Source organism: Rhinoderma darwinii, chromosome 2 (genome assembly GCF_050947455.1).
Source record: "Rhinoderma darwinii isolate aRhiDar2 chromosome 2, aRhiDar2.hap1, whole genome shotgun sequence".
In the NCBI taxonomy this organism is placed as follows: domain Eukaryota; kingdom Metazoa; phylum Chordata; class Amphibia; order Anura; family Rhinodermatidae; genus Rhinoderma; species Rhinoderma darwinii.
Window position 1 is genome coordinate 51,112,686 of NC_134688.1, and position 23,194 is coordinate 51,135,879.

The window sequence follows — 23,194 nt, forward strand, 5'->3', positions numbered from 1 at the left end:
TGTGGAAATTCTACAGTGCATTACAGTAGCAGCAAAGTGAATAAGATTTAAACACTCCTCCACAGGCTACAGAAAAAATCTGCAGAAAACATGGAAATTGACCAGTTTTCAATTTGCAGCACATTCATTTATCTTGCTGCGGAATTTTCTCATAATTTCTGTCCCGTGTGCATGTAGCCTTATAGGAGCAGATGTGTAAACGTCTTGGGCTATCTTCCTGATGGCTCTATACCTTTTACCTTGATGACCTATTCTTTCCTTCCTCCCGAATATACAAAGCGCTTCTATCAGGTGCCTCCTAAGTACAGTTTTCTGGGATACGGTAGACTTCTCCTTTTTTTTTTTTTTCCTGGAAACCGCCTCGTTTGGTCTACCATCTTTGCTCCGTCAATAAACCTCTCCCACCCTGCGCCGTAATGGTTTGTCGAGGTGAGCGGAAAAAGTCTTGTACGTGGTCTGTTTCTGGTGTTGCTGCGCTTCTTTATTCACGTGAATAGGAATGCGCTACAATATTAGACAACCCCAGGACAACCCCTTTATGCACAGTGTACACGGACTTCCAGCTCACGTCCGGATATGATGAAGCAGTTGTGAATCTTGCTAATAAAGATGGCCATACACCTTCAATAGCTGTCGGATGAATGGGACAGGAGCTATTCTTCCCGACCAAGCAAATACATATGCACATCAGATGGGCCAAGTCTGCATGTTTTCAATAGGAAGAGGGGAATAAGCCGCTGCCAGTCTCCTCTAGGGGTTCTCTTTGAGAACCAAGTACAGGACCTGTTGAGATTCAAAATGGCCGATCCTTTTTTCCACGACATCTGCCAAACGGACTTCGGCCAAAAATCGAATAAACAGATGGTTGGCTGGTTCTGCCAAAATCCTCAGGTCTAGCCGATGTTAGTCTGTGTATGACCACCCTTAGCCTAGAAGGAGATAAAGGAGATGTAGGAACTATATCACTTTTTAGCATTAGAAAGCCGGACCCTCTTCCAGCCATTTTTATTTCTGCTGAATGTTTGAAGCCATTCTGTCAAAAAGCTTGTGCCAGGAAAGTTGCTTATTATTAGAAAGCCAAACGTTCTGGGTGTAGACATATAATCATTGCTTAGTAATTGCTGAGGAAGGTTAAAAAACATGACTGTTAAACTTGGCAATGTTCACAGTCTACAGCGATGAGCGGCAGGAACGTCCACACCAGGGGTATATCCCGTATTACCTGCGATTTATGGGAAGACCCCAGACTTGTCACACATTCTGGCAGTTCTGACATCCGGCTGGATGGTTTCCAGATCTGCAGGACAAGTGTCTGGTTTTTACTGTGTTTAGACTTGCATTTGGTGTGACATATACTTCTCACTGTGGTTTTACAGACGCAGAAACAAGTTTTCTATGTATTGCCTTGTCCCGTGTGCTCATCGAGATGATCATTCTTGGTGCAGAAATGGTGAAGAATTTGAAGAGTACAATTGCTGTCTGGGGTGACAATGATCTATCTTAAACTATATACACCAGCATATTTCTTTTTAGCACAAGTAGTTAACCCCTTAGTGACCACCAATACGCCTTTTCACGTGAGTCACTAAGGGGCCTTAGATTAGGCTGACGCCTTTTCACGTTCGCCTAGTCGAAGTCCTGCACAGGTCTGATGACAGCTGGACTCGTGCTCCAACGCCCGCGATCGAAATTTACTTAGATCGCGGCCGTTTAACCCGTTAAATGCCGCCGTCAATAGCGACCGCGGCATTTAACTTGTTTACAGAGGGAGTGCGCTCCCTCTGTCACCCATCGGCGGCCCGCGAATGCAATCGCGGATCTTCGATGGGGTGTTATGGCAGCCGGGGGCTTGATAAAAGCCCCCATGTCTGCCCTGGACATATGCCTGTTAGGACGCGCCGGAGACTTGTCCTAACAGATTGCCTGTCGGATTTACACTGACAGGCAATAATGCTCTGGTATACGAAGTATACCAGAGCATTATAGAAGCGATCGGAACATCGCACAGTAAAGTCCCCTAGTGGGACTAATGAAATAAATAATAAATGTGAAATAAAGTTTATTAATAAAAATTACAGTAAAAAACAAAAACATTTTTTTTCCGTAAGTGGTTTTATTTAGTAAAAGTGTAAAAAATAAATAAAAGTACACATATATGGTATCGCCACGACCGTAATGACTCCATTAATAGAGTTAATATGTAATTTAAACCGCAAGGTGAACACCGTAAAAAAAAAAACTCCAAAAACAATGGCGAAATTGCAATTTTTTTCCATAGCCCCCCAAAAAAGTCATAATAAAAATGAATCCATAAGTCCCATGCACCCCAAAACAGTACCAATCAAAACTACGTCTCGTCCCGCAAAAAACAAGCCCAAAAAATCACTACATTGATGGAAAAATAAAAAAGTTACGGCTCTTGGAAAGCGACGATGCAAAAACAAATAATTTTAGTTCAAAAGTGTTTTTATTGTGCAAAAGTCGTAAAACATAAAAAACCTCTACATATGTGGTATCGCCGTAATCGTACCGATCCATAGAATAAAGGTAACATGTTATTTACACTGCACAGTGAACGGCGTCAATTTAAAAACGCATAGAACAATGGCGGAATTTCAGGTTTTTTTTTTTTGTAATCCCCCCCCCAAAAAAAAGTTAATAAAAGTTAAGAAAAAAATGGTGCTATTAAAAAGTACAACTAATCCCGCAAAAAACAAGTCCTCATACAGCTATGTAGACGAAAAAAGAAAAAAGTTATAGCTCTTTGAATGCGACTATAGAAAAACTAATAAAATAGCTTGGTCATTAGGGCCTAAAATGGGCTGGTCACTAAGGGGTTAACCAAAGTTAATCAATAAATTATATGTATCCCAAAATGGTGGCATTAAAAATTAGAACTTCTTCCGCAAAAAAACAAGTCCTCATACAATTCTGTTGACAGAAAAATTAAAAAAGCTTATAGCTCTTTGAATGTGACAATGGAAAAACGACAAAAATTGCTTGGTCATTCTGGCCTAAAATAGGCTGGTCACTAAGGGGTTAATAATCTCCCAGAATATGATGGGAGTCATCCACGTACAAACCTCTTTGGATATGTGTAAATACAAGTCTCTAATCTAGAAATAAAGAGTGCTCCTTATCCCTTCATTTCAGGAGCCTGGAATTACTGGAGACCTTTACTTACTCCCTGCTGATGTCCGTTGCAGGAGCAGACAGATGGATAAATAGCAAAAATAACTTTTAATATCTTGCCCAAACAGGGAATACAAGTTGTAGAGGGAACTTTCTAGTTGATAAAGTACGGAGATTACAGCAGCCTCTGCACTGATTCAAGCAGGCCCTCTCGGCCGTGTGAGAAGGTGTCACCACAGGAGTGTAGTGAACGTGGATGACGGAGGAGTGGCGAGTGTGATGTGAGCTATCAGGCTTGTAGGAACGGTGAGGAGGGACCCGGCCATGTTGCAGATGTAGTAAACGGAGTGAATTAGGAAGGAGGTTACGTCTGCAGCACAAAAATGATTGAGCGTTGAAGAAACGGGCTCCACAAAGATACCTCTCCTAAGGATCGAAGCGCAGGGTGAAGCTGTTTTTTTATTGGAGGTACACTTTTAGTAGCGTTCTGAACCTCTTGGGCGGGATAAATATACCATACATGACACAACCACTTTAGTACTTTTTATTGAATACACAGACTGAACTCATTATTATTGGATCATATGTGTGAATGTCTGTGCGGTCATAGAGTGTAGGATATATATATATTTAACATGAATAATGGAGCATTTTTGGGACAAATGGTTTGCATTTTATATCCGTTTTATATGTAGATATGGATTTTTATATACTTTTGTAAAATAAAAACCGCTATAGAAGAATGAGTTTAGACCATTAACCTAATAATTCATATGGTCTAGTGTGGCTCACCACCGTACAATGGTCTGCTTTTGGTCTCCTATTTTGGCTCCGTTATCCTCTACCCGCCCTGCGACACAATAGTACGTCATTGCATGCAGGTCGTTCCCATGAACCGACGTACTATTACATCGTAGTTCTGGTGCAGGCACATGAGCTGTGAGAGAACTCCGGACCTGACCACTTAACCCCTTAGAGGCCACTGTCAAAATTGACCGCGGCTTCTAAGTGGTTTTACAGAGGAAGGGGGCTCTGACAGTTGTGGGGTGCCTAGTAGTCTACCTGGCAGTGTAACACGGACGGGAACAATACACTTCAATATAGAAGTATTGCGATGTATTATAGAAGCGATCAGGTGATAACATGCGCAAGTCCCGTAGAGTGACTAAAAAATAAAGAAAACAAAAACGAAAGTTTTCACAAAAAAAACTTTTTTTTTTCTCATTACAATATGCTTTTTTATTGAAACTTAAAAATAAAGAGACGTATAATTAGTTTTGCTGCACCTGCAATGACGTGTTCTATGAAATGAAAGCTTTATGTATCCCGCATGATGAACGCTGTAAAAAATGATGATAAAAACACAACTCTAAAAAAAATGGCGGAATTTTATTTTATTTTTTTGTACATCTTGCTTCCTAAAAAAAGCAATAGAATGTAATCAGTGATACCAATGAAAATTACAACTCGTCCCACAAAAAAAGGACGCTTTGAGAATTTGATATTGCCGTAATTGCTACTCTGTAAACGCTGCAAAAGCAGAATGTGAAAAACAATAATACAGAATACATTTTACGTACCCCAAAATGGTGAGCGAAAATCTGATGCAATATGGCGGTAGTCACCCGAATGACCGCTTTCTCTGTCGTCCCTGACCGTTTCTGCTCAGGCGCTGAACCGTAACCTAACACGTTTAGCGCATGCTCAGATACAGGCAGCAGAATCTCCTGTACTTGCGCATGCGTCTTATCGTCTTATGCGTCTTATCGTCTCTGAGAAAGCTATAAAATTAAAAGCGGTAACCCGCCATTAATTAACTAATTTATTTTGTGCTTTTGTTAAGTCGTCCATTTTGAAAATCCCAGAAACCAATAAGTAGTATTTTCCTAAGACGTTTGGTGCTAGACTGGGAAGGTTTTCTGGGCATTTCAGAGCTGACTGTGTAATGTAGATCCTGAAGAAGGCAGCGCTTGCATAGTTTTAAATGTCTCAAGTGAATTCTTTACTCTGTAACGTAGCTGCTTCCTGTGAAGGTATGAGCTGTATGTATATCTTACACATTCCTCTGTCAATATAATTCATGTATTGGCTCCCACTAAACATGTTGTGTGGTTGTTTTTTTTTTTGTGTTTTTTTTTTTCTTCCAAATTCCTAAACTTTGTAACTTAAAAAATGTATTTCTCTAAGCAGTTTAACGTTTGTGTCTGTTACAAACCTAGAACTTTACCTAAAGTCCTCTATGAGTCATTCCTCTTGGCTTGCAAGGAGTTCACTTCAGCTATATGCACCCGGCTGTGTTACCATAATAAGTCACCTATAGAGGTACATGGGGCCTTACTGTACCTCTATAAGCCTCTGATCGAATGTCCTATTACCAAAGTATTCACCCCTAGAAGTGTTGTTTCTTCCGCATATGGCGCATCAGACTGCGGCTCACGGAAGTCTTGCGGTTCCAAAGTAGGTTTTTATCTGTTAGTCTCTTAATATCTAAGGTTTTCTACTACTTGTCTCCTAAGACTCCAATAACTTAAAGGCTCTGTCATTCTGCCTATGTTCGCCCTTTCTAAGGGCAGCATAGGAAAGAGGGGGCGATACGGAGCTCCAGGATATATAGTTTTCAAGGATTTGATTTAGTATTTTCAGATAATAAGCTGTTTAAATTCTGCCAGGAGGGATCCTGTGTACAAAATCATACGAGAAATGTATATTACCAGAAAAAATTAGCTGAAATGTAAAATCATGCGCATATATATATATATATATATATATATATATATATATATATATAATATTGTATGTATCTCCCCTGAAGGCTCAAAATAGCACGGTACAGAACGAACCAGTTAACAACTGATTGTCCAGAATGCCGGGTAATCTGACAGGAAGTCAACCAATGATTTGGCATTTGCTTGGGCTTAAGGCTGACCATAAATTTCAGATACCATATGGGCAAATGTATTGATACACCTTAAACCTACACAAGCTTTTATGACATCCCATTCTAAATCCATGGGCATTAATATGGATTTGGTCCCCTCTTTGCAGATAAAACAGCTCCCACTCTTCTGGGAGGGCTTTCTACTAGATTTTGGAGTGTCTCTGGGAACTTTTGTTCATCCAGAAGAACATTTGTGAGGTCAGACACTGATGTTGAGGAGAGGGCCTGGCTCGAAATCTCTGTTCTAGTTCATCCCAAAGATGTTGGATAGCGTTGAGGTCAGGGCCCTATGCGGCCAGTCATGTTCTTCCACACCAAACTTGTCCAACCATGCCGTTCTGGACCTTGCTTCGTGCACTGGGGAACAGTCATGCTGGAACAGAAAAGGGCCAAACTCCAAACTGTTCCCACAAAGTTGGAAGCTACAATTGTCCAAAATGTCTTGGTACGCTGAAGCATTAGGTTTTCCCATCACTGGAACTAAGGGGCCCAGACCAACCCCTGAAAAATAACTCCTCAAGCAGTGGCTTATCTTCTTGAAAACAAAAGGATCGGGATTCTCCTTGGAATCCAACAGTCTAATCCTTCTCTCCCCTGACATCTGCCATTGGGAGAGTTGGGATCCCACCATACACATTAGATGGTCGACCAGTCCCGCCAAAATCGTCGGGTTTTGCCAATATACTTCTAAATTGTATAGCTACCTTACAGTGAAGGAAATAAGTATTTGATCCCTTGCTGATTTTGTAAGTTTGCCCACTGTCAAAGACATGAACAGTCTAGAATTTTTAGGCTAGGTTAATTTTACCAGTGAGAGATAGATTATATATATATATATATATAAAAAAAAAAGAAAATCACATTGTCAAAATTATATACATTTATTTGCATTGCGCACAGAGAAATAAGTATTTGATCCCCTATCAACCATTAAGAGTTCAGCCTCCTCCAGACCAGTTACACGCTCCAAATCAACTTGGTGCCTGCATTAAAGACAACTGTCTTATATGGTCACCTGTATAAAAGACTCCTGTCCACAGACTCAATTAATCAGTCTGACTCTAACCTCTACAACATGGGCAAGACCAAAGCGCTTTCTAAGGATGTCAGGGACAAGATGATAGACCTGCACAAGGCTGGAATGGGCTACAAAACCATAAGTAAGACGCTGGGTGAGAAGGAGACAACTGTTGGTGCAATAGTAAGAAAATGGAAGACATACAAAATGACTGTCAATCGACATCGATCTGGGGCTCCATGCAAAATCTCACCTCGTGGGGTATCCTTGATCCTGAGGAAGGTGAGAGCTCAGCTGAAAACTACGCGGGGGGAACTTGTTAATGATCTCAAGGCAGCTGGGACCACAGTCACCAAGAAAACCATTGGTAACACATTACGCCGTAATGGATTAAAATCCTGCAGTGCCTGCAAGGTCTCCCTGCTCAAGAAGGCACATGTACAGGCCCATCTGAAGTTTGCAAATTAGCATTTGGATGATTCTGAGAGTGATTGGGAGAAGGTGCTGTGGTCAGATGAGACTAAAACTGAGCTCTTTGGCATTAACTCTACTCGCCGTGTTTGGAGGAAGAGAAATGCTGCCTATGACCCAAAGAACACCGTCCCCACTGTCAAGCATGGAGGTGGAAACATTATGTTTTGGGGGTGTTTCTCTGCTAAGGGCACAGGACTACTTCACCGCATCAATGGGAGAATGGATGGAGCCATGTACCGTCAAATCCTGAGTGACAACCTCCTTCCCTCCACCAGGACATTAAAAAATGGCTCGTGGCTGGGTCTTCCAGCACGGCAATGACCCGAAACATACAGCCAAGGCAACAAAGGAGTGGCTCAAAAAGAAGCACATTAAGGTCATGGAGCGGCCTAGCCAGTCTCCAGACCTTAATCCCATCGAAAACTTATGGAGGGAACTGAAGATCCGAGTTGCCAAGCGACAGCCTCGAAAATCTTAATGATTTACAGATGATCTGCAAAGAAGAGTGGGCCAAATTCCATCTAACATGTGTGCAAACCTCATCATCAACTACAAAAATCGTCTGACTGCTGTGCTTGCCAACAAGGGTTTTGCCACCGAGTATTAAGTCTTGTTTGCCAAAGGGATCAAATACTTATTTCTCTGTGCACAATGCAAATAAATATATATAATTTTGACAATGTGATTCTTTTTTTTTTTATATATATAATCTATCTCTCACTGGTAAAATTAACCTAGCCTAAAAATTCTAGACTGTTCATGTCTTTGACAGTGGGCAAACTTACAAAATCAGCAAGGGATCAAATACTTATTTCCTTCACTGTAAGTGTTGGTTCAAAAAACATATGGGCGCACAGGCTCAGCAGCAGGAAGTAGTCCATCAATTTGATAATCCAGGACAACTTTTACAATAGTATCACACGGCTAAGATACCAGCCCTATAGGAGTCTACCTGCTATAAGATGGATGTAATCGTTTTCCATACGGTCTCCATTCTGGAGATACGATCTTTGGATTATTTGGCATCACATAAAAAAAAAACTGCCTTTTTTAATATTGTGTGTGTGTGTGTGTGTGTGTGTGTGTGTGTGTGTGTGTGTGTGTATATATATATATAATCATTTCTTGAGAACTTCTAATGTATGCATGTATTTATTGCCGTCTGCTGGGCTCGGTTATATTTGGAGTCCTGGTTGACTCTGACACAGCACAGCTAGTGTCCTCCTTTGGTTGCCCATGTTCTATCTAGTCCAGACATATTATTTTTGGAGTGGGAATTCTTTTGCCAAATTAGTTGTACACGTTGCTGGTTCGACACATACTGCACATAGCTGAAAGGCCATACCGGCTGATTTTGTAAAGCCATACTGCAGAACGAAGATTCCTCACGTAATGATCTTTTTCGAGCCACATATGGTGAATTTCTGAAGGGGGATTAAACATATCCAAAATAAAAAAGAATTCCACTCACGTGTACATAAGATATTGTGAATTAGTAGTTAATTACACAGCTTGCAACACAAGAATTTATGTGTGGCAACTATATTCCTATTGTCTGAGCAGTATATGTGATATTTTTTTAAATTCTTTTATAGCACCTGAAATGTAATGCATCTTAAAATTGAGTAGTCGTGTAGGAGGATCCATCTATGCCGTTGGTGGCTAACATAAAAGATGGGTTTTTTAGTCTTGTGTGTGTGTCTATCTATTGATCTACGACGCAAAAAATAGGCAACACTCCTGAATATCAAGAGGTGCTACCCATTTTTTGCATCGTATTACATAGGATATAGCCTTTTATCCCATTCCCTTTTTATATAGTAATGCTCTTTTGACTTTGTGTGTGTGTGTGTGTGTGTGTGTGTATATGTATGTGTGTGTGTGTGTGTGTATGTATATATATATATATGTATATATATATATATATATATATATATATATATATCCTACCGTTCAAAAGTTTGGGGGTCACCCAGACAATTTTGTGTTTTCCATGAAAACTCCCACTTATATTTATCAAATGAGTTGCAAAATGACTAGAAAATATAGTCAAGACATTGACAAGGTTAGAAATAATGATTTTTATTTGAAATAATAATTTTCTCCTTCAAACTTTGCTTTCGTCAAAGAATGCTCCATTTGCAGCAATTACAGCATTGCAGACCTTTGGCATTCTAGCTGTTAATTTGCTGAGGTAATCGGGAGAAATTTCACCCCATGCTTCCAGAAGCCCCTCCCACAAGTTGGATTGGCTTGATGGGCACTTCTTGCGTACCATACGGTCAAGCTGCTCCCACAACAGCTCTATGGGGTTGAGATCTGGTGACTGCACTGGCCACTCCATTACAGATAGAATACCAGCTGCCTGCTTCTTCCCTAAATAGTTCTTGCATAATTTGGAGGTGTGCTTTGGGTCATTGTCCTGTTGTAGGATGAAATTGGCTCCAATCAAGAGCTGTCCACAGGGTATGGCATTGCAAAATGGAGTGATAGCCTTCCTTATTCAAAATCCCTTTTACCTTGTACAAATCTCCCACTTTACCAGCACCAAAGCAACCACAGACCATCACATTACCTCCACCATGCTTGACAGATGGCGTCAGGCACTCTTCCAGCATCTATTCAGTTCTGCGTCTCACAAATGTTCTTCTGTGTGATCCAAACACCTCAAACTTCGATTCGTCTGTCCATAACACTTTTTTCCAATCTTCCTCTGTCCAATGTCTGTGTGCTTTTGCCCATATTAATCTTTTCCTTTTATTAGCCAGTCGCAGATATGGCTTTTTCTTTGCCACTCTGCCCTGAAGGCCAGCATCCTGGAGTCGCCTCTTCACTGTAGATGTTGACACTGGCGTTTTGCGGGTACTATTTAATGAAGCTGCCAGTTGAGGACCTGTGAGGCGTCTATTTCTAAAACTAGAGACTCTAATGTACTTGTCTTGTTGCTCAGTTGTGCAGCGGGGGCCTCCCACTTCTCTTTCTACTCTGGATAGAGCCTGTTTGTGCTGTCCTCTGAAGGGAGTAGTACACACTGTTGTAGGAAATCTTCAGTTTCTTGGCAATTTGTCGCATGGAATAGCCTTCATTTCTAAGAACAAGAATAGACTGTCGAGTTTCACATGAAAGCTCTCTTTTTATAGCCATTTTGAGAGTTTAATCGAACCCACAAATGTAATGCTTCAGATTCACAACTAGCTCAAAGGAAGGTCAGTTTTATAGCTCCTCTAAACAGCAAAACTGTTTACAGCGGTGCTAACATAATTGCACAAGGGTTTTCAAGTGTTTTTTAATCATCCATTAGCCTTCTAACACAGTTAGCAAACACAATGTACCATTAGAACACTGGAGTGATGGTTGCTGGAAATGGGCCTCTATACACCTATGTAGATATTGCATTAAAAACCAGACGTTTGCAGCTAGAATAGTCATTTAGCACATTAACAATGTATAGAGTGCATTTCTGATTAATGTTATCTTCATTGATAAAAACTGTGCTTTTCTTTCAAAAATAAGGAAACTTCTAAATGACCTTAAACTTTTGAACGGTAGTGTGTGTGTGTGTGTGTGTGTGTGTGTGTGTGTGTGTGTGTATATATATATATATATATATATATATATATATATATACTAGTCGTCCACAATGAATTACAATATCAAAAAGTTAATTTTATATCAGTAATTCAATTTAAAAAGTGAACCTCCTATATTATATGGATTCATTCCACACACTGATCTCTTTCCAGCATTTTTTCTTTTAATTTTGATGATTATGACTAACCGTTCTGTTAATGAAAACCCAAAATTTAGTCTCTCAGAAAATTAGAAAATTAAATTAGCCCAATTTCAAAAATAATTTTTAATACCGAACTGTTTGCCTATGGAAAAGTATGTACAGTATATGCCCTCAGTACTTGGTCGGGGCTCCTTTTGCATGAATTACTGCATCAATGCGGCGTGGCATGGAGGTGATCAGCCTGTGGCACTGCTGAGGTGTTATGGAAGCCCAGGTTGCTTGGATAGCGGCCTTCAGCTCGTCTGCATTGTTGGGTCTGGTGTCGCTCATCTTCCTCTTGACAATACCCCATAGATTCTCTATGGGATTTAGGTCAGGCTTGTTTGCTGGCTAATCAAGCGCAGTGATACTGTGGTTAGTAAACCAGGTATTGGTACTTTTGGCAGTGTGGGCAGGTGCCAAGTCCTGCTGGAAAATGAAATCAGCATCTCCATAAAGCTTGTCAGCAGAGGGAAGCATGAAGTGCTAGAAAATCTGCTGGTAGACGCTGCGCTGACTCTGGACTTGATATAACACAGTGGACCAACACCAGCAGATGACCTGGCCCCCAAACCATCACTGACTGGAAACTTCACACTGGACCGCAAGACACTTGGATTGATGACCCTCCACTCTTCCTCCAGACTCTTGGACCTTGATTTCCAAATGAAATGCAAAATGTACTTTCATCTGAAAACAGGACTTTGGACCACTGAGCAGCAGACCAGTCCATTTTCTCCTTAGCCCAGGTAAGACGCTTCTGACGTTGTCTCAAGGAATGTGACAGTTGTAGCCCATGTCCTGGATACGTGTCTGTGTGGTGGCTCTTGAAACACTGACTCCAGCCGCAGTCCACTCCTTGTGAATTTCCCCCAGATTATTGAATGAGCTTTTCTTGACTATCCCTTCAAGGCTGCGGTTATCCCTGTTGCTTGTGCACCTTTTTTATACCATACTTTTTCCTTCCACTCCACTTTCCATTAATATGCTTGGATACAGCACTCTGCTAAAGAAGCTGGCTGTTCACAGAGTTCTTTTTTGGCTTCCTCTCCTTGTCGAGGGTGTCCATGACTGTCTTCTGGACAATTATCAAGTCCGCAGTCTTCCCCATGATTGTGTAGCCTACTGAACCAGACTGTTGGACCATTTAAAGGCTTAGGAAACCTTTGCAGGTGTTTTGTGTTGATTCACTGATTACAGTGTGACACCAGGAGTCTACAATCTTCAACTTTTACCCAATATTCTAATTTTCTGAGAGTCTAAATTTTGGGTTTTCATTAACTGTTTGCCATAATCTTCAACATTAAATGAAAAAAAATGCTGGAAATAGATCACTCTGTGTGTAATGAATCTATACAATATGAGTTTCACTTTTTGAATTGAATTACTGAAATAAATGAACATTTTGATGATATTCTAATCCATTGAGGTGTGTGTGTATGTGTGTGTATATGTATATGTATATATATATATATATATATATATTCTCATTCACTGTATAACAAAAAGTTTGGCAACTTTTTTTATAACTTTTTTTCGTTCCTTGAAATGGCGAGTAATTGAGACACAAAGATAGACAGAAGAAAGTGAGGCAGCACTACCAAATATTTGGAAAAAGATCCTTTTATTCCATGTGTGACGTTTCAGCTCAGTGTGAGCCTTTCTCAAGCATGAGCTGAAACGTCACACTGAGCTGAAACGTCGCCCGTGGAATAAAAGGATCTTTTTCCAAATATTTGGTTGTGCTGCCTCACTTTCTTCTGTCTAAATTGAGGGGTCATCTTTGGACTGTGACCTAAGAGGTGTGCACCCAATTAGATTTTCTTGATCCTGTGCTGCTGATCTGTACCTATTTGTTGTGGAGACACAAAGATAGGTGTGGAACTTTTATTATACAGTCGATAAGCTTTATTTAGCTAGACCCAGACAACCCACTTAAGGTGGTTGTCTTCTGTTTGTTCAACCTACCCCAAAGACTACTGGATAAGTACTATGAAAGCTCTATGCACATCTGCGCCATGGCTTTTGTTTATAAGCTACTATATTCACTACATCATGCCAGGTCCATTGCATGACTTACATGCATTGCTAATTTTTGCGTCAAATGTTGGAGCTTCTGACGCAGACGTGAACGTAGCCCAACGCAGCAACTGTAGAGCAAGTGAACATGGTGACCATGATTGTAACATATTTTATCAAAATGTCTCTATTGTGTATAAACACGAACTTTCACTATTGATTCCCCTTGACTTAAAGGGGTATGCCCAGAATCGACAATTTGCAGCTATCCACAAAATAGGTCATAGTTGTTTGACCACTGGGACCCCCACCAATTGTGAGAATGGGGTTCTCCATTCAATGTCCTCCTCACTGTGATTGAGTAGTGAGAAGGAACAGGGTGTTGGAGCGGTGGTCGAGTATGTGCGCTGCCGCTTCATTTAAGGTCTATGGGAATGACGGTAACAGCCAAATACACCGCTCTACTTTTTCTGTCAGTCCAATAGACCTTGAAGTGAGGGGCAGGCAATTGCTCGACCGCCTCTCCATTCAAGCTCCATCTCACTGTGGGGGGGGGGGTGGTGTTAGGACGACAGAGGTTCAGCACCCCAGTTCTCGTAATTGGTGGGGGTCCTAGTGGTGGGGCACTGAGCCATCAGACAATGATCACTTATCCTGTGTATAGGTGATAATTGTTGATTCTGGGACATCCACTTTAAATCTTTGCACTGGTTCCTTAGGCTCTGTTCACATATCTGTTCTTCTCCTTTACGTTTTCATTGATCTTTTTTACGGATTTCAGAAGCCACTTTCCCTAAAGAGACTTTGCTTAGTTCTAGTTTGCCTGAAAGTGGTGGCGACTAGTTGGCAGTGGTTAGTCTGTGACTGGTTGTTGCTGAGAAATGTCACTATTGCTGCTACTACTTACATCCAGATCCATGATTTGCTCTTCCACCACCACATCAATCGTATATCCATGGCTTTCTCTTGAGCTGAAATGCTAATGCTCATTTATTTAGAATTTGACTAAACACATAGATTTTTGTATGGCAGATCTGGAGCTGTGCACAGTCAGACCATGATTACTTCTCACTGTTCGATGAAAAAGAGGATTGGTAATGTTGAATTATGTGCCAGTCCTGTTCAGCAATGCACAGTGATGAATGGTGCCGGATGTGTCTGGCAGCCACTCCACCCCCCCCCCCTCCCCCTCACTTCACAGATATATGGCTGCATTCACACATGGAATAATATTACACCACAGATTTGGCTGAAACGCTTCCACTGCAAAATCTGCATGTGCATTGCAAAGGGTGAAATATGCAGCAGTCCACAGGACTTATAGTTGGGTTTGTCGGGTTTCATTGCGGTGTCCGTCATTTTCACTAGAAGAATATCGCTGGATGCTGCACTACACTTCTAGTCAAATATGGCAGAATTTGCACTGTAGATTACTGACGGATCCTCTGTTGCAGATGTAATCACCGTATAGAACATGTGGATTTTATGGCGGATCCGCTGTGGCCAAATCCGTGGCTTAAAATGACGCCACGTGTGACTCCAGCCATATAGTTAAGGGCAGATACAGACGAACGTTGCGTTTTTGCGCGCACAGAAAACATTTGACAGCTGCATGTGTCATCCGTGTATGATGCGCGGCTGCGTGATTTTCGTGCAGCCGCCATCATAGAGATGAGGCTAGTCGACGCCCGTCACTGTCCAAGGTGCTGAAAGAGCTAACTCTTTCAGCACCCTCGACAGTGAATGCCGAACACAATTTCGAAAAACCTGTTGAAAAAAAAGAAAAAGTTCGTACTTACCGAGAACTTCCCGGCCGTTGCCTTGGTGACGCGCCTCTCGACATCGGGCCCCACCTCCCTGGATGACGCGCCAGTCCATGTGACCGCTGCAGCCTGTGCTTGGCCTGTGATTGGCTGGAGCTGTCACTTGGACTGAATTGTCATCCCGGGAGGTCAGACTGGAGGAAGACGCCAGGAGTTATCAGTAAGTCAGAACTTCGTTTTTTTTTCTACAGGTTCATGTATATTGGGATCGGAAGTCACTGTCCATGGTGCTGAAACAGTTTAACTCTTTCAGCACCATGGACAGTGACTATCTCCTGACGTCGCGTACCGATAATTTTTTTGCCGGGTTCGGCCAAAACGAGTTCGGCCGAACCCGGTGAAGTTCGGTTCGCTTGTCCGGCTTCGCTCATCGCAAAGACACTCCGTTTGGATGTTAGGAAACAGAAAAGCACATGGTGCTTTTCTGTTTACATTCATCCTTTTGACAGCTGGTGCGCTGTTTCAGTCGGTTCGCACGGAAGTGCTTCCGTGCAACCTGCATGGTTTTCACGCACCCATTGACTTCAATGGGTGCGTGATGCGCGAAATACGCAGAGTTATTGAACCTGTCGCGCTTTTTGCGCAGCAGACAAACGCTGCGCAAAAAGCACGGACTGTCTGTACTGCCCCATAGACTTGTATTGGTCCATGCGTGCCGTGTGAAAACCACGCGGCCCGCACGGACTGAATACACGCTCGTGTGAATCCCCCCTAACTATAATATAGAGCTGAAAGTTCACAGGAATCACAGGAATTCTGAAGTTTAGTTTGGTGGGAATTCTCTGATATACATTATTTTGCTGTAATATCACTTTGAAATACTTAGGCATGCTATTTCATAAAAGTGAAGCAGTTGATGGACCCTTTTCACCCGCAGCATTTCTTAGAAATCTGTCTTTAATAAGCAGGTATGAAATGTTTGCGTTCTCAGAAGAGAATGGCAGGAATGATGACTTGTAGAGTGCACGTTCCACAAAAATGCATTACACCCCTCCAACTCTGTGTGACATATGTTCTCAATCTAGATAATCTTTTGTGGTGAAAGTGAACTGGAAATATTAAAATGCCGCTGTCTTCAATAGCAGGAAAGGGTATAAAGCCTGACTATAACCTGCGGATTACAATACCACGTTATTAGCATGAACGGTGAATTTATTACATATCAATAATTGTTTTTTCGGACGGTACCTGTACCTACAATATATTCGATGACCGCTTCCAATATTGATGGGTCAGACTTGAGTACTTGAGGTTTTTTTCAACTTTAAAGGAAATGTCATCGAAAAAATGATCTGTTGTTCAAATCACTTTTTTATGTTAAACATATTTATAAAGAATCTTTGTTATTTATGTACATTTTCGATGTCATTATCTATATTAAAACATAATCCTGAAATCTTGCAGTTTTTACTCTGACCACTAAGCCTCACCTGACTGACCCTTCCACTTCCTTAGAGATCACTTCTCCGCAGTCGTCTCATTGTCAACACAGGCAGGATTACAATCACTGGTAACGCCTCTATATACATAATACAGGATCCACCATTGACAATAGGTGATGGACACATTTCCCCTCCTCCCCCTCCCTGCACAAGAACTTCTGCACAGGTCACAGAGCATGCCTAGAAAACTCTCCTATAGTAGTCAGTGGGTCCCCTCTTCTTCACAGGTCCATGTTAGTGCTGTAAAGCATATCCCTAAATGCTGTTAATAGCAGCTCAGGCAAGATGGCCGCCACCAGAATCATACGCAGAAAATAGAATAAGCAAAATAGAAGATACATTCCCCTTTAAAAAGCATTTAACCCCATGGTGACATGTCACGTAACTGTACGTGACAGCCGCCAAGGGGAAGTATTGATCACGCTCACAGGCTGAGCACGCTCCATACTGAGTGGGTGTCGGCTATTTGCTACAGGCAGAATTGGGGATTACTTAGATTCCGCCCCTTATACCACTCGGATGCCACGGTCAATAGCGACCGCAGCAACTAAGCCGTTAAAGTAATGGGGGTGACCCCCTCTTGACAGCACATCGGCCACCCCCTGCAACGCAACCTTGGTGCGCCGATGGTTGTTATGGCAGCCTGGGGGCCTAATGAAGTGCTTCATAGGAGGCTATCAAAATCACGATTGTAGTGCCCATGGCCGCAGACCGTGGGGATTACTCACCCCCCAACGGCCGCAGCCATGGATCAGTGAGCGCTGGGCCGCATCTCCCCGGGAGACGCCAGCGCTCACTTCCGCTCTGCTCGGCTGTGTCCCGTAGGGTGTGTGCGCACGCTCGTGCCTGGCCTTAAAAGGCCAGTGTGTGCACATGAAAATAATGACCAATTAACCCATGACCACCCTGTACTATAAGAAGGGCCCTGCCCCTTCACTCATTGCCTGAGCGTTGTGTTTACCCGTGTTAGTCTTACAAATGGTCCCTTAGTGTTATCCTGTTCCCGTACCTGTATCCTGTGCTTCCGTTGTTCCTGTGCCTTAGAAGTGTGAGTCGTGTTGTTCCTCTGGTCACGCCTGCTGTATTACACCACACCTGGTGTCATCTGCTGTCTGAAGTACCATCTGTGCCTAGCCACTGCGACTGTCTGGACTATTCAGGAACCCTGGAGCTGGATCTTGTATTATTGGGTACTCTGTTGTTTTGCCAGCTGTCTCAGCGCGACGGCGGTGCGGCCTAGTGTGTCCACATACCCACAGATCGTCACAACGATATACTGCAATACATTAGTATTGCAGTATGTAATGCAAGTGATCCAACAATGGCTGGTTCAAGTCCCCTGGGGGGGCTTATTAACAACAACAAAAAAAGTTAAAGTTTTGTTTTTTAATGTACAAGAAAATAAATATTAAAAGTTTAAAAAAAACAAAAAAACCTTGTCCCATTTTTTTTTTTCCCCCCTAGAGTGATGTTAAGAAAGGGAAAAAAATAATTAACATAACTGGTATCGCCACGTAAAAGTCTTAACTATTACAATATAATGTTTCTTAACACACTCTGTGAATGCCGTAAAAGAAAATTAAAAACGCCCAAATTGCTGTTTTTGGGTCACCTTAGATCCCAACCCCCCCCCCAAAAAAAAGTATAAAATTCATCAAAAAGTCACGTGTCCCAAAATGGTACCAATAAAAACTACAGCTCGCACACGCTCAATTGACAAAAATAAAAAAGTTATGGCTCTGTTTTATGTTGCCACATACTATTTTGTTTTTAACAAATAGTTTGTTTTACCAATTTTATAAAAAAACAAACATAACTATATATAAATTTGGTATCGCCGTAATCATATTGACTCACAGAATAAAGTCAACTTGACGTTTTTTAACGCACCTTGTACATCGTAAATACGAAACCCAAAAGCAAAGGTGGAATTGCTGTTTTTTTTGCCCATTTCAGCCCCACAAAGTGTTTTTTTTTTCCGGTTTTCCAGTACATTATATGGCACATTAAATAATGCAACTTGTCCCGCAAGAAACAAGCCTTTGTACGGCTATGCCACCGGAAAAATAAAAAATTTATTGCTTTTGGAATACAGAAGAAAAAAATGAAAATCCAAAAATTGACTACTTCTCAAAGGGCTTAAAAAAAATCCCCACTAAATAAAACTTATCCGGTTAATAGAAAGTCTGTCCAGCCATTTCTTTGTTATATCCGTTTCTATGAAATGTCAAATACTGCTAGTTAAGTGATGGTTATCTGATAGTTCTCACTAGTTGGGCTACCTAGAGATCCATCAATTGCCATCCACTATATTGCTGCATTCTGGGGAGGAAGCTCCATGATGACCTCTATGGGAGCTGTTAATGTTTTTGAGTGTTTCGACAATTACAATTTGATCATCAAATCACAAAACTGACCTAGATAATAACAACAAGGATAAGGAGGAGAAGAAAAAGAGGAATACAGAATGCAGGTATAAATAGGAAAGGGAAAGAAAGAAGAGACACACCGGAACCCAAAGGAGACATCGTAGACCGTGAGGCATTTGGTACTTGCCCAGAGAGATGGGCAGCCAACAAGGTGGGAGGCTGTTTTGTAGGACAATGGAGTGAAAAGTACAAAGATGAGTGATGGGCACAATTATAAAATAAGATGGGAAGGTTACAAAAGGCAGCCTTAGTGAAATGGGGCCGTGTTGCAGTTCCCTGCACAGCCAGGTGGCCGGTAGCGCTGCCATGCAGTGAAAACTTAAAAGGGGATGCAGCGCTAAATCAGTGTTGCGGCCACTTCATTTTCTGCATCCGTGGGGGTTCCAGAAGTCGGACCCCCATTCCTCCAAAAAGTGACGGCATATCTTAACAATATGGCATCACTTTAAAAGATGGGAATAACCTTTGAAACTGACGTCAGAAAAAGTGGTACTGCTCATAATAAACCGGTTTTAATAACTACGGTACTTACATTTTTAGTGCCCTTTATCCCAGAAACCAGCAAAGTAAATGGTTTTAGATTTTATAAACAATACATTTTCTTATTTGTTCCACCTCTCAATTGTCCTTCTCTTCCGGCGTTGTTATGGTCGGCGGTACTTCCATTTCTATGACTGACAGGTTCATACAAAGAACCATTTGTTGTTCATCTTTTCAGCATTCGCTCTCCCATGATGCTCCGCCACAGCTGGAGTTTGCTTGTAATCTTAGCCATAAATCTAAAATTCTTTTCCGAATTCTTAGAAGTCAGATTAGCTCAGCAGTGACTTGAAGTAATCCTTTGCGTGAGATACCGTCGGATAGGTGGTTTTCTCTAACCTCATTCATTCATTGAACTATGAAGACAGACACTTCTGGTATGTTATGTGGCCCCTTTTTTTTTTTTTTTTTTTTTTACATTTTTTACTTCACAAAACATTATTATTATTTTTTTTACATGTGTCCCTACACAGTCTGATACAGAAGTACTTCAATGGATTATGTACGCAAACAAACTATTGCATGTCCAAGTCCCACAGTGGGAATAGAAAAAAAGTTTCAAGAATATATTCAGGGGAAAAAAAAATGTAAGTTAAGAAAAAACAAAAAACCTTTTTACCCCCTTACAAAATGCTTTATTGTGGAAAACAAAAATGACAGAAAGTAAACATAGTTGGTATCTCCGCACACGTAAAGACCCATACTATATAAAAATCAGTGCGTTATTTATACCACACACAGTAAATGTCAAAAAGAAAACAACCTGCGGAATTGTGGCGTTTCATTAACCCCTTCATCCAAAAAAAGATTAATAAAAGTTTATACCTTCATGAAACACTGTGGGCGGTGGTAAAAAAAAAAGTTATGGCTCTTCAATGCAGTGACACAAAAACAAAAAAAAACAACAAATTGATTTAAAAAAAAGGGGTTTGCATTGTGTATAAGCAGTAAAACATAAAAAACAACTAATATTAATTTGGCATCTCTTTAAACATACTGACCCACAGAATAAAGTTGAGTATGCAGAATAAGTAATGTTGTAATACTGAACAGTAAATGCCGAAAAAAGAATGGTCGAATTGTTGTCCCCAAAAAAAAGTGTAGAAGCTTTTCAATTTATTACATGTACCCCAAAATGGTGCAATTAAAAAATACAACTTGTCCTGCAAAAAGAAAACCCACATACAGCTGCATCCGAAAAATCAAACTGTTATTGCTCTCGGGACGCGGTTCTGAAATAGTTAGAAAATCGCTGTATAATGTTAGGCCGAGTTCAGTTTTTTTGCAGGCAGAAAAAATCAGCCTCAAAACCCCTTTAGGAATTTTGAGGCAGATTTTGACCTTCCTGCACTTTTTTGCTGCATTTTTCGCCCACGGCCATTGAAGCTAATGCAAGGACTGCGGGCAAAAAAATGCAGCAAATAAAAAACGCTCAAACGCGTGCTACAGGTGTTTTTTGCCGCCCAGTGATTTGAATGGGAGGTCAGAGGCGTAACCGCGGCAAGAAAAGACATTCCACTTTTTTTTCCCCGCAATTGGCTAAAAGCCACCTGGGGGGAAAAAACCCTCTTCTGCCTCCTTTTGAAATTAATTGGGGGGGGGGGGTTGTGTTTTCAGCCATTTTTTGGTGCGGATTCCGACACAGTTTTTGCATCAAAATTCGTGCCAAAAAAACGTGTGAACTGGGACTCCAACAACTGTCATAATAATCTATATCCCTGTAAACGAAGACTGATGAGCTTTATGTACAAGATGCTGGAGATCGCCGGATATTCCCCTGACAATACAGGTCTGTGACACTCGAGGCTCCTCAAAAAAATAATTTGAACTAAATCTTTATCTGGTCCTTTTTGGTTTTCTAGTCCTAGACTAGAAGTGGGTTAATAAGTAGAGAACTGCATGTTCTTTGGGTGGGATTGCTGGTGGTGATCTAATTGATGGTTACAGTAAACCTGCCTATGACATCAATGCAGTGTCCTCCGGTCACACCACCTCTTATTTTAGCGGTGCTAACAAAACAATCTTAATCCATTCTGATTCAGAATGGAAACCTGAAGTCATATTCTGAACCGGTCTTGATATTTGTTGTCGTTTCATTGGACCTCCTTTCTATAGATTTCCTTCCACGTTTTCTTTTCTGGGTGAACATTCAAGCCACTTTTTAAATGTAATTGGTAGATAAACCTTGGTCCAAAAACTGTAAATTGAACTAATATCAGGAGCAGCCGCTTATCTCCCAGATTCAATGTGCCCGCACTGGCTGTTGTCTGAGGATGAAAGATAAAGGCCAAGTACTGGGCGATTAATTGGGGGTGGGGTGGCTGAAATTGGATGTTTCAGCCTTTACTTTTATCCGCTCTGTGGCCTGCGAGGTAAATCAAGAATTGTTGTGTGATGTCCGGCCATGGAGCATTATGTGACTACGGTTGTGATAAATACGGGTTTTGAGTCTACTGATATTTACTGCAACATCAGAAGGATACTAGAATATAATCTCCATGCCACTGTTGACTTCCGTTGCACTTATTTCCATTTATTCATTTTTTTTTTCATTATTCTAGTTAATACTTAAATGCCTCATTATTGATTATTATTTAACTACCTAATCATTTTATTTATTTTTTATTATCCTCATTATTATTATCATTATTATTATTATTATTATCCTCATTATTTGTATTATATTAATATCATATTTATTTATTTTTTATTAGGAAATGGCAATACGAGCTTTGAAGCAGACCGGGAGCAGAAGCATTGAGGCAGCACTGGAATTTATAAGTAAGATGGGATATCTGGACCCCAGAAATGAGCAGATTGTCCAAGTGATCAAACAAACATCACCAGGTAAAATAATATATGGACAATTGAGTCATTGCATACATGCTCAAACCATCTTGTCTTTTAACCCTTTTACTGATAAGGACGTATTTAATACCCCATGACTTTAAAGAGGCTCTGTCACCAGATTTTGCAACCCCTATCTGCTATTGCAGCAGATCGGCGCTGCAATGTAGATTACAGTAACGTTTTTTTTTGTTTTTTTAAAAACGAGCATATTTGGTCAAGTTATGACCATTTTTATATTTATGTAAATGAGGCTTTCTAAAGTACAAGTGGGCGTGTTTACAGTAAAAGTACAACTGGGCGTGTTTACAGTAAAAGTACAACTGGGCGTGTATTATGTGTGTTACATCGGGGCGTTTTTACTACTTTTACTAGCTGGGCGTTCTGACGAGAAGTATCATCCACTTCTCTCCACAACGCCCAGCTTCTGGCAGTGCAGACACAGCGTGTTCTCGAGAGATCACGCTGTGACGTCACTCACTTCCTGCCCCAGGTCCTGCATCGTGTCGGATGAGCGAGGACACATCGGCACCAGAGGCTACATTTGATTCTGCAGCAGCATCAGCGTTTGCAGGTAAGTAGCTACATCGACTTACCTGCAAACGCTGATGCTGCTGCAGAATCAACTGGTGCTGATGTGTCCTCGCTGGTCCGACACGATGCAGGACCTGGGGCAGGAAGTGAGTGACGTCACAGCGTGATCTCTCAAGAACACGCTGTGTCTGCACTGCCAGAAGCTGGGCGTTGTGTAGAGAAGTGG

General features: G+C 41.3%; 1 protein-coding gene across 2 annotated transcripts in view; it reads left to right on the forward strand.

The window, feature by feature from the left end:
- LATS2 (large tumor suppressor kinase 2) overlaps nt 1-23,194 on the forward strand; it is a 74,581-nt gene that overhangs the window by 29,744 nt on the left and 21,643 nt on the right. For both annotated transcript variants that reach the window (XM_075851638.1, XM_075851639.1), the window contains exon 3: nt 22,302-22,434. In XM_075851638.1, coding sequence (XP_075707753.1) covers nt 22,302-22,434 — 133 coding nt within the window. The remainder of the gene's footprint in view (nt 1-22,301; nt 22,435-23,194) is intronic.